The sequence below is a fragment of the Prunus persica genome, chromosome G8 (assembly GCF_000346465.2).
Source record: "Prunus persica cultivar Lovell chromosome G8, Prunus_persica_NCBIv2, whole genome shotgun sequence".
Taxonomy (NCBI): Eukaryota; Viridiplantae; Streptophyta; class Magnoliopsida; order Rosales; family Rosaceae; genus Prunus; species Prunus persica.
In genome coordinates, this window is record NC_034016.1 from 9317985 (window position 1) to 9332295 (window position 14311).

A 14311-nucleotide genomic window follows, 5' to 3' on the forward strand; every position below is an offset into this window, starting at 1 on the left:
GACGTCGATCTTTTTATTAACCATCGTTATAAATGAAACCCCACGACGGTTTTTATTTACCGCCTTTTAAAAAAGATATAACGTCAGTATTTTTATAAAACTGACGTCTGTATTAAATTACGACGACGGTTTTTTGTTTTTGTGTTAGGTTTTCAAAATTAAATTTTGAACTTTCTTCATATTCACACGCACACACACTCTCTCCCTCTCTATTTCTCTGCAATTGGTTTGTACACTATTTTTGGATCAATGAATATTTTGGTTGGGTTTTTATTTCTGATGTCAAATAAACGACGGTTATTTCATTGACCGACGTTTTAATATACATAAAACGATGGTAGTTTTGGACCGACGTATTAAATAATTTTCTGCGTCTATTTGTGAAATAAACCGTCGTCGTAACCTATTTACCACATCGGTTATTATTTTTATTAATTAATTTATTTAATTAGTTTTACAATCTGTTCACTCACTAACCTTCTCTCTCTCTCTCTCTCTCTCTCTCTCTCTCACTTTTAGGATGATTTGAAAAAACAAGTCTCCAAGGGCACTCTGACTGTCTCTGGGAGCAATGATGTTTTGACCTTGGCTTTGGGAACCCCTGAGCATGGTTGGAGGGTCAGAGGTGTTGGAGCAAGGGTTTCCCCAACTCAATTCTTCAATATGCCGAGACAGCAAAGAGTAAAATTTGCTGACAAATTGAAGGAAAGTGTTATGGAAGCAGTGAGAGAGGAAACCAAAAAAGATGGAGGCCAGGGCAAAGCAAAGTGTTTTGGAGGCAATCAGAGCAGATAGGGAAATTTTGTTGAAACAATTCAGTCAACTAATTCACAACTTTGATCTCAACTTGCTCCGTAAAACTCTAACTACACCAATGACTCCAATTACTCCAATACCTCCAATTCCTCAATTGGAGCAAAGCCCAAAAAATCCAATGTCTGACAAAGCAGGCTGCTCTGATGTCCAATTGGAGGAAGACAATCCCACGAATGATGTTGATGCTGATGCTGTTGAAAACCGTCAAGATGAAACAGTAAAATCTCTAACATTTGATTTTTTTTCTTCAGATTTTTAAATTTTAAATAGACGTCGGGTTTAAATTTATCATCCGTCGTCTATTTTAACCTAGATGACTTTCTATTGTGTAGCGACGTTATAACCTTTACACCACGACGGTTATGTATTTACCGTCGTCTATAACATTTACCCCTTCAGTATGTTCTAGAAAACGTCGTTGATATTATATACCACGTCGGTTTTGTTTATTTATTGGAGTCGTCTATTTTACTTCATGTACAAACCAACTTTATTTCTTTATTTATATTTCTTGTTACAGGATCTCTCAAAGCTTGACATGCCAACTCCTCTGTTAGCCCTATGCCCATATGTCAAGACCAAGTTGAAGCCTGCTAACGAGACCATTACAATTCACATGCCAGAGGAAATTTTTGGCACTGAGCATGATACTTGGCTCTTGTGTGAAGACGTTTTACAGTTTGCTTCCATGGTTGAGATTGGATCTACAGTGATTACAGTATACATGAGGTAATTCTAGAAATCCAATTTTGTTTTTTTTTTTTTTCACATTTCCTTTCTTTTAAATTCAAATATAATTTAATTGAATTTCATATATTTAATTAGGTACCTATTTGACTATTTAAAAATGGCAAATATGGTAAACCTTGTTGGCCTCGTGGACCCTGGACAAGTCAACTCTCAATCTAGAACGTTATCTCACCGTTCAAAATATATCTCAGACCGCCTAAAAAATGCAGATGGGGATCAATTTTACTTGCTGCCTTATAATCCAGGGTTAGTCCCCTTCTATATGGATCATTTTATGTAGGGGTCATTGGGTGTTAATAATTGTGAGACCAACTAAGGAGACTGTCCATTACATGGATTCATTGCCAAACAGCTCTGTTGACGAGGACATAAGAAATATAGTGAATACGTAAGTTTATTTATAAAAGTCTAAGATTTTTTATTTCTGCATTTGAATGATACAACGGCTTTTTCAAATACCGACATTGTAGTAAAAACAAGACGACGGTATATTATAACCGACATTTGAAATCATTTACAACGTCAGTATTTTCTTGAAACCGTCGTCTTCATTGAAAAACCACGTCGTTTGTGTTTTTCATTTTAGGACGTTTTAATTTTTCCTGTTCAACTTTCATTTAAAAACAACTTTGGTTATACGTCGTTTTTCTTCGTCACCGACGTTAGAATGATACACAACAACGGTTAATGTTTTTTTATGCTGATTTTTAGTTTTGTCATTAACACTTTTTGTGACAGGACCCGATCCAAATTCCACTTTGGAATCCGAGCCGGACCCTGTGCGTGTCCGACACCTGGCGAATGTCGGGCACAAATGACCTATTTGCCCTTTTATACAGAACATGATAAAATAACAAGGTTGACGTCTACCGAAAATCGGCAGAGTTTCCCTTGTAACTGGCTCAATACCAACACATTTAAACCTGCCAAACAAGTATATATATATATATATACAACCAACTGCCAGCATACGTATATATACATGTCAACAGTTCAATTCTCAGTCTAGGGCAAAACATCAGAGCAACTGCTAAGAATTTACAAAGGAGTTAATCCTTTTACAAAACAAAAATCCTACATCAAAGAAAAGGCGCGGAAGATGGAAAACGGCCCTGTGGTGGATTCCTGTGCACGTCTACTGCCTGGGGGCGCAAAACAACAAAAAGGGTGAGTGGACCCAAAACAAAATTTAGAAAATAATATATGAACATACTAATCCCACTGTAAAAACAGTTATACAAACTAACTTATTCTCTTTATTTCTGAAATCAATGCACGTATATAATTATACAGGTATATAAACCAATTCCTTATATCCGTCAATTCCTTATATCCGTTAATTCCTTGCATCACCATGGGTAACACATATTCGCAGGTCTCAGTAACATGAGGTCAATCCGAGCCTCAACTCGCAGGATTCAGGGGACCGTAGTCCACCTTTATCCGCATTACTCGCTCCACACGAGTTCGAGTACCAAGGAACTCGTGGGGCAACTGTCAAGCATGCTGACTAAACCGAAGGCAACCAATATAATCCGGAGGCAACATTTAATAGCTGGGTACAAGGTGGTTTAAAAAAATATAAAGTTTCTGAAGCAAAGCTGTTGAATACTTAACTTTCTGTAACCTTTAAAATGTTGCTGCCATTTATCTGATAATTAATGAGAATATCTTTTCATATATTCTTTAAAAGAGATTTCACTCGGCAACGTGCAAAATAACATATTTAAAAACATGTAACAGCTTATTACTGAAATTGAACTGTTTAAATTCATTTATAAAAACAAAGAGTCCACTCACTGGTAGTCCGAGCTCGCTGGACCTCTTGAAGGTCCCTCCTGCGGGTCAACTGGTACCCAAGTGCCTGATTCAAGGACCATAATATTCTATTAATACAATATAGTATTAACTTAAAAACCCTGACCCCCGGCTCCTAAAAGTACGTGAGTCAACTTAAAGTTATCCATATGCCCATAAAAGCTTTCCTTCCAGTTTAGCAGTATCTTGGGATTCAAAAAGCGCTAAAGTCTAAAAAGTCAATCTGGGACCCTGCGGGTCTCTGACCTCCCAATATGATCCGGAAGCCGCTAGAATGTCCAATATGTCTAGGATACATGTCCAGAGGGTATTGGTGTCGATCGGACAGTCGGATTGATCACGATCGTGTAATCGCATAATTTCTAAACCCTAGCCCTAGGGTTCGCGTTTTCGGAGTATCCGGGACTCCGATTCACAATTCGTCGAATCCTACACGATTCTGAAATTATCTAGAGTAACATATCTGAAAAAGATTACGATCCAACGGCTCAACTGTATTAAACCCAGAAATCGCACAATATGGAAAATCTGTTCGAGGCTCAAATGGTATCCAAATTGAGATCCGCGAATTTCTACGCGCTCGTGACAACCTAAGGATCGTATGAAGACACAGTGCCACTACACTACCCTCGCCCACGCACCGCCGCATGCGCTGGCAGCGATGAGTGTCCAAAGCGATTACGCATCGCAGGAAAATCTCAAAACCACGGCTCCAAACTCCTACCCTAAGTATAACACCATATTTGGAACCATTTTTATTCTTGAACCTACCCCAAAAACTGACCGGAAGTGGCCGAACACGGAGGTCGAAAACCGGCCAAATTTCAATTTGAAAACCGAGCTAGTTACGGTCAAAATCGATGCAAACCTACCCAACCATCAGCTAGAGCATGGAAAATAGATAGAAATCCATGCCTTACTCGACAAATTTGGAGCAGAATTGAAGGAGAACGAACAGTTTGAAGTTTCAGGAAAAACCACTGGATTTCTGCAAATTCCGGCGACTGGAGTTGCTGACCGCGACGGGGAGTGGTCAGGGCTTGAAGACGGAACCGAGCTGGTCCTTTTGGCACCGACGGCAGGGGCAGGGGTGGTCGGTGGCGGGAGTTCTGGCGATTGGAAGATGACGGCTGGAGCAATGTCGACTGGAGAGAGAGAGAGAGAGAGAGAGAGAGAGAGAGAAAGAACGAGAGAGATTAGGTTTTAACATGATTTTGTCAGATTATCATTTTGCCCCTCATGATATTTTAATCGTATTTTCTTCGTTAATGCTCCGATTCGAGCCCACTTCATGTCTATGAAATCATTTCGTCATGCTCTACGCAACGATGTATGTGAAATAGTCAAATTCCATTTCGGTCAAAAAGTCAACTTTTCATTAAGAAATTATTCCAAGGGCAAAATTGTCTTTCCTCATAATAAATTACTAATTAAATATGAATTTTGAGTTTGGGTCATTACATTTTGTTTTCTTGAAACAGTTAAATGAAAATGTATAACTCTCACACAAGAAAACAATCATCACGTAAATCACCCATATGGAAAAATCTACAAGGCACTCCTAGCCAACCAACAAATGTAGAGTGTGGCTATTACGTGATGCATTTCATGAGAGAAGAAGATAAAATTTAAGATATAATTTCTTTATTTAATACCACGACGTTTTCTTTCAAAACCGTCGTTTTATTACTTGTAACACGTCGATTTTTGTTCTTTATTTGCAGTTTGAAAAGAAAAATGAACCAGTTGTCTATACTCAAGAACATATTGACGAAGTCAGGCTGGAATGGGCAGAATTCATGAACAAGCAATTACAGAACAATATATAAGTGATAATGTATATATTTATTTTTAAAATGTTTAGGTTTATTTTAATTTTTTGATAATGTATATAAACATATTTTTGGTAATTAACTAAACATTCATCAAAAAAATCAAATGAAATATATTTTTGTTTCTAGTGTTTTTTTTGTGAAAAATATTTATGTCGTGGAATGAAATAAAATGAAAATAAATCTTAATAATTTAAATTAATTCCGAAAAACCGACGTCTCATTCTAATTTATTTGTCTCATATATAAAAAAAAAACCGCCGTCTTACTATAACGGTAAGAAAACATCGACGACATTTCTCAAAAACGTCATTTAAGATTAATATACACGTCGGTTAAATTATAAAACCGAAATCTACGAAAATAGTTGTAGAGACATACAACGTTCGTTATAGGTTAAAATATGACGTTGCATTTATAAACAACGTCGTTATCAACATAATACTCGACGGTGTAAATTATACGCACGGCGGTTATTGAGAAAAGGTTGACGTTGTAACTCCCTAACCCCGGTGGTGATACATTGCGACATATAATGATATCTAGGACGACGTCGTGTGTTATTTAACGTTGTTGTAAACTGATGCAACGTCGGTTACTGACTTTTATATTTTTTTCCTAATATTCATAATAATTTCAAAACAAATTCCATAAAATAAACTAACAACTACTATGCACTCATTGAAAATTTTTATGTCCTATAAATCTTTAAAAAATTTAATGTTAAAAATATTTTTATTTGTATTTAATTACAAATATTCATAATGAAAATAAATCATAAAAATTTAAATTGTTCTAAAAAAACCGACGTCTTGTTTTTATTTACACATCTCATATATATAGAAAACCGCCGTCTTATATAGTGGGAAAGAAAACATCGACTGCATATCTCAAAAACGTCATTTAAGGTTAATATACATGTCAGTTAATTTATAAAACTGTAATCTACGAAAATAGTTGTAGAGACATACAACGTCTGTTTCAGGTTAAATATGACGTTGTATTTATAAACAACGACGTTTATTTACAAATAATCGACAGTGTAAACTATACCCACGTCGGTTATTGAAATACGATTGACATTGTAACTTTCTAACCGTGTTGGTGATTACATTGCGACGTCTAATGCTTTCTAGGACGACGTTATGTTTTATTTAACGTCGTTGTAAAATGATGCAACGTCAGTTATCTATATTTGTCATTTAATTTTTTTTATGACTTTTTTATTTTATTCCAAATATTCATAATAATTTCAAACCAATTTCATAAAATAAACTGACAACTACTATGCACTCATTGAAAATTTTATCTCCCCTAAATCTTTATAAAATATTTTTATTTCTATTTAATTACTAATATTCATAATATATTCAAAAAAAATCCGAAAAATAAACCGACAAATTCTATGCACTCATGGAGACAATATCTATCCCCTTCAAGCCTGAAAATTTAATTTTTGATTTCAAAATTACAAGTAATAACAAAAGTGAAAAAGATTTAGAGATAAAGCACAATAGTCATTATACTTTCCATAACATAACCCTAAGGTTATGTGATCCATTGGTGGTCATAAAATTGAAAATTCTTCAATATAGATTTTAGCCTACTAATATAGAAGGCATTGTTGTAAGGAGTCTGTAGCAATTTTCGGTTCATTTTTCTCATACTTCTGTATTTTTTATATAATTTTTGAAAAATTTAGGGTTTAGGGTTTAGGGTTTTGGTTTTATTGAATCGACGCCGGTTTGCTTTCGCTCTTTTTGGTCAATACTCGCATTCGAATCCCAGGAAACGCACACCAAAGCTAATTATGTAATATTTTAGACGTCGATTTTTGTATGAGCGACGTCAAAACGTTATAGAACGGCGTAATTGTAACATAACCATCGTTGTAAATTTGAAATTAAACGACTATTGTGTTGTATTTACTGTCGTCTTTAATAAATGCGATTCTTTGAAATTTTTTACCGGGATTTAAAATTTTCATAATTTCCCTTTAACTCTAAAGTATTTTATTCTCTCTCTTCAACGTAAATTTGTCTTAAAGTTTTTGCTCTCTCTCAAAGCATTGGGTATATTCTTTGAGCTCTCTCAAGCATTTGATATTTTCTCTTGGCTCTCTCTCAATATCCATGTAAGTACATTCTCTCAGCTCTCTCTCAATATTTTCTTATTAGTTTGTATATATTTTCTCAGCACTCTCTTAGTTTGTATATTCTCTTAGATCTCTCTAAATATTCTGTTAGTTTGTATATTCTCTCAGCTTTAGTTCTTTTATGTTTTGGGAGCTATGGGTTCTTGATTGGGAGCTATATGTTGGTTTTTTTATGTTTTGATGTTTGCATTCTGTTAAGGGTTCTTTGAAATGGAATGGGGATGGAATAATTAGGCTTTGGTTTTTTGTAAACCACGACGACGGTTGGTTCCCACCAAACCAATCGTCGTCTACATGTTTATTATACGTCGGTTTTTATTTACTACCACCATTGTTGTTGCGACCATAACCCAGACTTGTTCTTCAAAAAGAAAACAAATATATTGTTATTTGCTTAAAGACGATGGTAAATATACAGGCCATCGTCTTAATCTATGTTATGCGACGATTATTTTGTAAAAACTGTCGTCTGATTATTGTGGAATATTTTTTTTTCCTTTTTTCCCACTCTGTTCTCTTCTCTGTCAATATAGTAGTCTTTCATTGCTGGTCTTTTCACTTTATTATATGTACCACTTGATAGCATATCTAATACTTGTTAATAAGCCATCTCTTTTCTAAATAAAAAAAAATAAAAAAAAGGTCATCTCTATTTTTTATTTTTAATAGTTATGTCATCTACATGTTGTAGTGTTAAATAGATGGGTAACATATCTTTTTATATATTCCTTTTTAAAATAATTCAAGTTCAAAAGGTTTACGCCTCAACGTCTCAAGGCTTATGCCTCACTTTAAGGGACCAAAAATGCCTACCCTCTATACCTCGCCTTTCAAAATATTGTCACTTTAGACTTAAAAAACTCCAAGCATAGCCAAACAAATTAAAAGCAAGTTGATGAGATCTCTTTAGATATTTGAGAATAGGAGATATTCTCTCCCACTTTAGATATTAAAAGCAAGTTCATTGAAGATTTGTTTGTAATGTTATTTTTTCTATGATTTATGAATGACATTAGTATTGTTTAAATTCAAGGGTATTTGATATTGTCTAAATAATTTTATGGAGCTTTTAGCCTTTTAAATTTTTTCATATTGAGCTTTTAGCCTTTTAAAATTTTCCATTTCCGAAAAAATTCATAGATCTGCCACTGGGTGTTGGCCAAAGGCCCTCAGATATCTAAGTCAGTTAGATGCTCTTGAGGAAGATACGAAAATAACAAAGAGGGTCGAAGTTTTCTCTACCGTACTAGAGAGCTAGGGCCGTGAGAGAGAGATAGTAAGGGTGTGGCGAGAGAGAAAGAGAGAGAGTTCTTCGGGTTTTTCGAATTACCTCATGTATGTGGTGTAACCATATATTTATAGTGCTCTTGCCTTCTAGGGTTTTTCAGACAATAATTCCCATATGGAATTGAATTATTCTATCCCTTAAATGGAGAGATTGGATCAATTAGAGATTTAATGAAAATCAAATCCCTAATTTATGGTATTATCCCTATCTTAAGTCTAAACAATTGGCCAATTAAATTGAGCACAATTGTTGACCTAAGAAATATTTTCATTGCCCACATGGCGCTTTGTGAATGGTTGTCGAAATATTTACTTCCACAAATACCCCACAACTTCTCCATGGCACATGCGTGACATGGAGGAGATGAGAAATTTTTATCGGGCTTTCCAACTGCGTCTGGACTTCCTTTTATAAGCTGGCCTCCTGACTGGATGAGGCTTTTAATTTCTTTTTGGAGTTGGGCTCTTAATTGGAGTAGGATTCTTTCTTGTCGAAGGATGCCCAACCAATATAAATACAGGGCTTCTCTTCACTCCTTTTCATATTGCAAACTTATTTTCCTCTACTTTCTAGCTTGTGAGAGAGACCTTGGAGGATTGTACTATTGTCAAGGAGAGGAGTTGGCATGCACACCAAGGTAGGTCACACTTGGTTTTTTTGTATTTATCTTTGATTTTTCTTCTCGACGAGGACTAGCTGGCTAGCCTAGCAAGTTGTCGTTGTGACGCGACGGAGGTGGCAGACATCGGTGGTTGTCACGGTGGCTACTGTGGTGGATGACTTGAACATGTGTTTTTTTTTTTTTTTTTTTTTTTGCTATTTGAGGTCAGAACCAGCTGGCTGGTGGTTGCGGTAAGACCAAGCCGCATGCTGGTGGTTGAGTCAGAGCTACGTCAGCAGTTGCAGCTACCATTCTTCTTTTTGCGCAAGTTGGTAGGTTTGAAAGTGGAGGCTAACTGTGGGATCAGCCTTAGTCCGAGACCTTGTCCTTGGATCCCAAGGCAAAGAGAGAAGGATGGATGAGTGCACGGGTAGGTAGTTCAAGAGGTCCCAGACAGGTTGAGTAGGAGCAAGCAGGCAAGAGAAGGACAAAAGCGTGCTGCTCAGCACCCATGCATGTCACAAGCATCTGTAAGCCCAGACTAAACTAGATCTAGTCTCCATTCGAGGCTAGGTCCCAATACCAATGTGCACACAAGGTTGGGTCTGCAATCCGATGTACATGCCCGTTTGGGCCTATAAATGAGTGTTCATGTTTAAGGTTGGAATTGTTTGATCTTGGCTTTATCGTTGTAGTAAGACTTTAATTGTTGCTTATAAGATTGTAACTTGGACAATGGTCTTTTCGTGCTCTTTTTCGAGTAGGTCAAGGTTGACCTTTATCTGTTCGAAATTCTGGTCAATGCTACCCACCTGAATGCTTATGGAGGGGGCTAGTGACGTGAGGCGGAATGATCGCCTCTGTTCCATAAGCCAATGATCTCTTTTCCAAAGTACGATATGCCCATAGAACTCTAAGGAGCTCATCTACCCATTTCCTCTTAGCCTCTTCTAGTCTTTCTTTAGACAGTCCATCACAATTTTGTTGGATGCCTCTACTTGGCCATTGGCTTGTGGATATCTTCGAGTAGACAAGTGTTGCTTGATGCCATACTTCGCAAAGAATCCTATGATTTTTTTGCCAATGAACTGCGACCCATTTTCTGTGACCAACAACTATTGGTAGACAAACTAACAGATAATGTTCTTCCAGATGAATCGCTCCACATTGGCTTTTTAGTAGAACATAGAGCTTCAGCCTCGATCCATTTAGTAAAGTAGTTGGTGGCAACGATCATCATGTCTTTCTTGGCAGGTACTGGTAGCATGGGACCCACTAAGTCAATTGCCCATTGCATGGATGGACATGGGCTGTTCTGTGGATGGTACACCTCAGTAGGTAAGCTAGGAACCGGCTTGCATTGTTGGGATCAATCACATTTTTTAACGTACTTTGTAGAGTCGTGGAGCATGGTAGGCCAAAAGTAGCCTATGCTCAGAGCTTTCTCAGTGAGTGTCTCATTGTCATTGATTTTGTAGAGCACCTCTAAGGTTTAAGGGTACTTAATGCATGTGAGATGTGGACCATAATATGATTTACCAATAAGTTGGTTGTCCTTCATGTAGTGCCTCATGACTTTTTACTGGATCTTCCTAGCTTCGTACTTGTCCTTTGGCAAATTTGTGTTCACTTGGTAGTCGATGATGGGGTCTTGCCAACTGGGGTCCTTTTCGATCCGCAATGAATCTATCTACTCTGCCTCATTAATGCTTGGCTGATCAAGGTACTAGATGGGGATGAAGCGCCTTAACTGGGTGTCCAGCGTTGATCCTAGGCTTGCCAATGCATCTGCATGACTGTTCTCTACCTAAGGAAATTGTTGGATGGTGAAGGTAGGGAATGCCTTCAAACGTTTTTGGACATTGTCTAGATACTGGATCATTCTTTGGTGTTTTGTCATGTACTATCCTGAGGCTTGATTAGTGATCAGCTGGGAGTCTGAATAGATGGTCAACCTCTTAATCGACAAGGTTCCGTCTCGATGATTATGTTAATGCCTACTCCAGCTCCCTTGTGATTTGACACTTCGTCTATGAGCAACTGCCACATCTCTTTGGGCAGGTCAGGATCGGCTGAGGAGTTCTTGTTTTTTGGAGTTTCCTTATTTTTGATGACTAGCTTCACTTCTTCGGCTGATGAAGTGAACTGTGTAACGAAATCTACTAAAGCCTGGGCTTTTATAAGAGTCATCAACCGGTAGAGGAGTTTGTATTGACTCAATTCTATAGCCCATTTCTCGAGTCGCTGAGAAGCGCCGGGGCTATGGAGAATCGATCTCAAAGGAAAGTCAGCTATGACAATGATCTGGTGAGCTTGATAGTAGGTTCTTAACTTTCTTGCGAAAACTACAAGGGCCAAAATAAGCTTCTCCATTTTGGAGTAGCGAGTCTCTGCATTGAGGAGAGCTTTTGAGGTGTAGAATACCAAATGTTGGGCCCCCAACACTTTTCTGATAAGAGCTGAGCTGATGTTTGAGTTGGACACCACCATGTAGATGAACAAATCTTCTCCTGGTATAGGTTTCGAGAGCAAGGGAAGTAAAGTGAGGTAGGTCTTCAAGTTTTGAAAAGCTACTTCGCATTTTTCATCCCACTTGTCTCTTTGTCCTTTCTTCAAGGCTTTGAAGAATAACCTGCACTTTTTGGTAGATCTCGAAAGGAATCGGTTGAGAGTGGCTGCTCTACCTATCAAACTCCGGATCTTCTTCATGGTGGCAGGTGACTTCATGTTGAGGATGGCCTTGAATTGATTTGGAGGAGCCTCGATGCCCTTTTGGGTGACTAAGTATCACAAAAAATACCGAATGAGACTCCAAATGTGCACTTGCTCAGATTCAACTTCATGCAATATTTTCGAAGTAGGCTGAAGGATTTGGCAAGGTTTTAGATGTGATATGCTCTTTCGAGAGCTCTAGCTAGCATATCGACATAGTCTTCCATGGTTTTGCCTATCTACTCCTTGAAAATCTTATTTACTGGCCTCTGGTAGGTTGCTCAGGTGTTCTTCAGCCCAAAGAGCATGACTTTGTAGCAGTATGTGCCTCTTTTGATTATAAAAGAAGTCTTTGCTTTGTCGTCTTCATGCATCATAATTTGATTCTAGCCGGAGTAGGCGTCCATGAAGTTGAGCAGCTGATTACCAAAAGTAGAATCTACGAGTTGAGCAACTCTTGGCAGTGGAAATTTGTCCTTTGGACATGCCTTGTTGAGGTCAATGTAGTCGACGCAAACTCTCCACTTGTCTTGGTCTTTCTTTGCCACCAGAAAAATGTTGTCTAGCCACTCTACGAAAGAGACTTCTTCAATAAAGCCGGCAACTATGAGCTTATCAATCTCGGCTTCAATGATTGCAACTTGTTTGGGAGAAAAGTTGTGTCTCTTCTGCACTACTGAATTGTTGGCTAGGTTGACATGTAGCCTTTGGTAGATGGTCTGCAGGTCAATTTCAGGCATGTCAGACGGTGATCATGTGAATATGTCTTTGTTTCTCTAGAGGAAGGTGGTCATCTCCACCTCTTCTGGGCCTAGGCGCGAGCTAATCCGGGTTATTCTCTTTGGCTTGTCAAGATCAAGGTGTACTAATTCAATATCCTCTTCAGGCCTCCATCATTCTTCAGGAAAAGCCTCCGAACTGGCACTTTGATTACTATTGGGGGATGGCTTTTCCCTTTCCCTTCCAATCTTCTTCCTCCCCTGCTTGTTCTATCCTGCTTACATGTATGAACTGGGCCTGCTTGCTTCTCTTCAACCCTTGGGCTGAGCATTTTCTTGCCATTACCTGATTATTGTTGATCTGCCTGACACCGCCCCCAATAATTAGGTAATATGTGGCGGAAGTAATGGTGTCGATCTCGCTAATCCATGGCCTGCCTAGGATGCCATTGTAAGGGAGGCTTCGTGAATGATCATAAAAGTTTGCGAGCTGATCACTTGTGGAGAGTAGACGTTGAAACCTATCGTGCCCACAGTAACCGAAGTCACGCCATTGAAATCAGCTAGTGATCTGACTAACTTGTTGATCTTGCCTACATGCCCACTTGCTGGATAACCAACAGCTGTAGAATGCTAGATGCGCTGCCCTCATCTACATGGATTCGGTCGATCATGTCTTAGGCAAGTCTGATCAGGTATTTCTTCTAGAAGCCGATCACGGGATTGTCTTCTATTGTTGGGCAGCTGGTTAAGACTTGGGTGATAACAGTGGCATGTTTAATCTTCCTCTTCTTTTCCTCAAAGTCGATCAGGATTGTGTTAATCTGTATGACCTTCTACGGAGGTTCCTTAGCTGCATCGCGGTCCTTGATTTGCTGGATGGCCTTCTTTGCTACGAATTCTGTGCTGTGGCATTCTCTCACCAGCTCTTCATGGTGCATTTTTAAGGCTTGGCAGTTGACCATTTCATGTCTGTGCATTCCATGAAAGGTGTAGTACTTGTTGGTATTCCTCTTATCAGGATCCCCTTTCAAAGGCGGAGGCTCCTCAATCAGAGTTTTTCTTTCACCAAGCCAGGATCTAATGTATTGGGATGGTGAACTTTGTGTAGTTTTCATTTGTCGGTGCTCCTTCTTGGGGTCACTCCTTGCGCTTGACGTTGTTCTTGATGCTGAACCTATCATTCATCTGACCCGCTTGCTTGGTGGGTTCATTGACTTACTTGGCAGCCTTTTTCGCGGTGACTCAATCGTCATCCCAAAGCTCTTAGCTTTCCATTGTTGCGAAACCTCTACGAGTGTTTAGCTGGGAGTGACAGTCAACTTGCAATATAGGTCGTGCTTGGTTGGCAAGCCTTTCTAGAAAGTAGAGGACGTCATTCAGTCATCTCTTGATGTAGTCTTAGATGGACTCATCAGGCTTCTTGCACAGGTTAAACAGGCAGTCAACTTATTTTTTATTTACTGTCATACAGGAGGTGCACTCTTTAGTGAAGACAAAGGTCAGCTCCTTGAAGCTGTTGATCTACCCAAATGGTAAGGTGTGAAACCAGTCCTGGGCTTCTCATCGTAAGGTCATTGCAAACACCATGACCTTGCACATCAACACATCTTCATGTTT

The 14311-nt window shown here is 38.5% G+C and overlaps 1 protein-coding gene across 1 annotated transcript; it reads right to left on the bottom strand.

Annotated features, from left to right (window-relative positions):
- Positions 11211 to 13809, bottom strand: LOC109950836. Its single transcript, XM_020570976.1, has 4 exons — positions 13532 to 13809; positions 13038 to 13212; positions 12400 to 12691; positions 11211 to 12040 (listed from the first exon to the last, which is right to left on the bottom strand). Exons 1-4 carry the CDS (start codon positions 13807 to 13809, stop codon positions 11211 to 11213), a joined length of 1575 nt encoding a protein of 524 aa, XP_020426565.1.

What these genes read in the sequence shown, in the direction of transcription:
- LOC109950836 (XM_020570976.1), bottom strand. Translation starts at nt 13,809, where the DNA reads ATGAAAACTACACAAAGTTCACCATCCCAATACATTAGATCCTGGCTT. An exon ending in GATGCAGCTAAGGAACCTCC is followed by an intron (nt 13,213 to 13,531) that starts GTAGAAGGTCAT and finishes TGGGCACGATAG; the next exon opens with GTTTCAACGTCTACTCTCCA. An exon ending in ACTCGTAGATTCTACTTTTG is followed by an intron (nt 12,041 to 12,399) that starts GTAATCAGCTGC and finishes TGTGATACTTAG; the next exon opens with TCACCCAAAAGGGCATCGAG.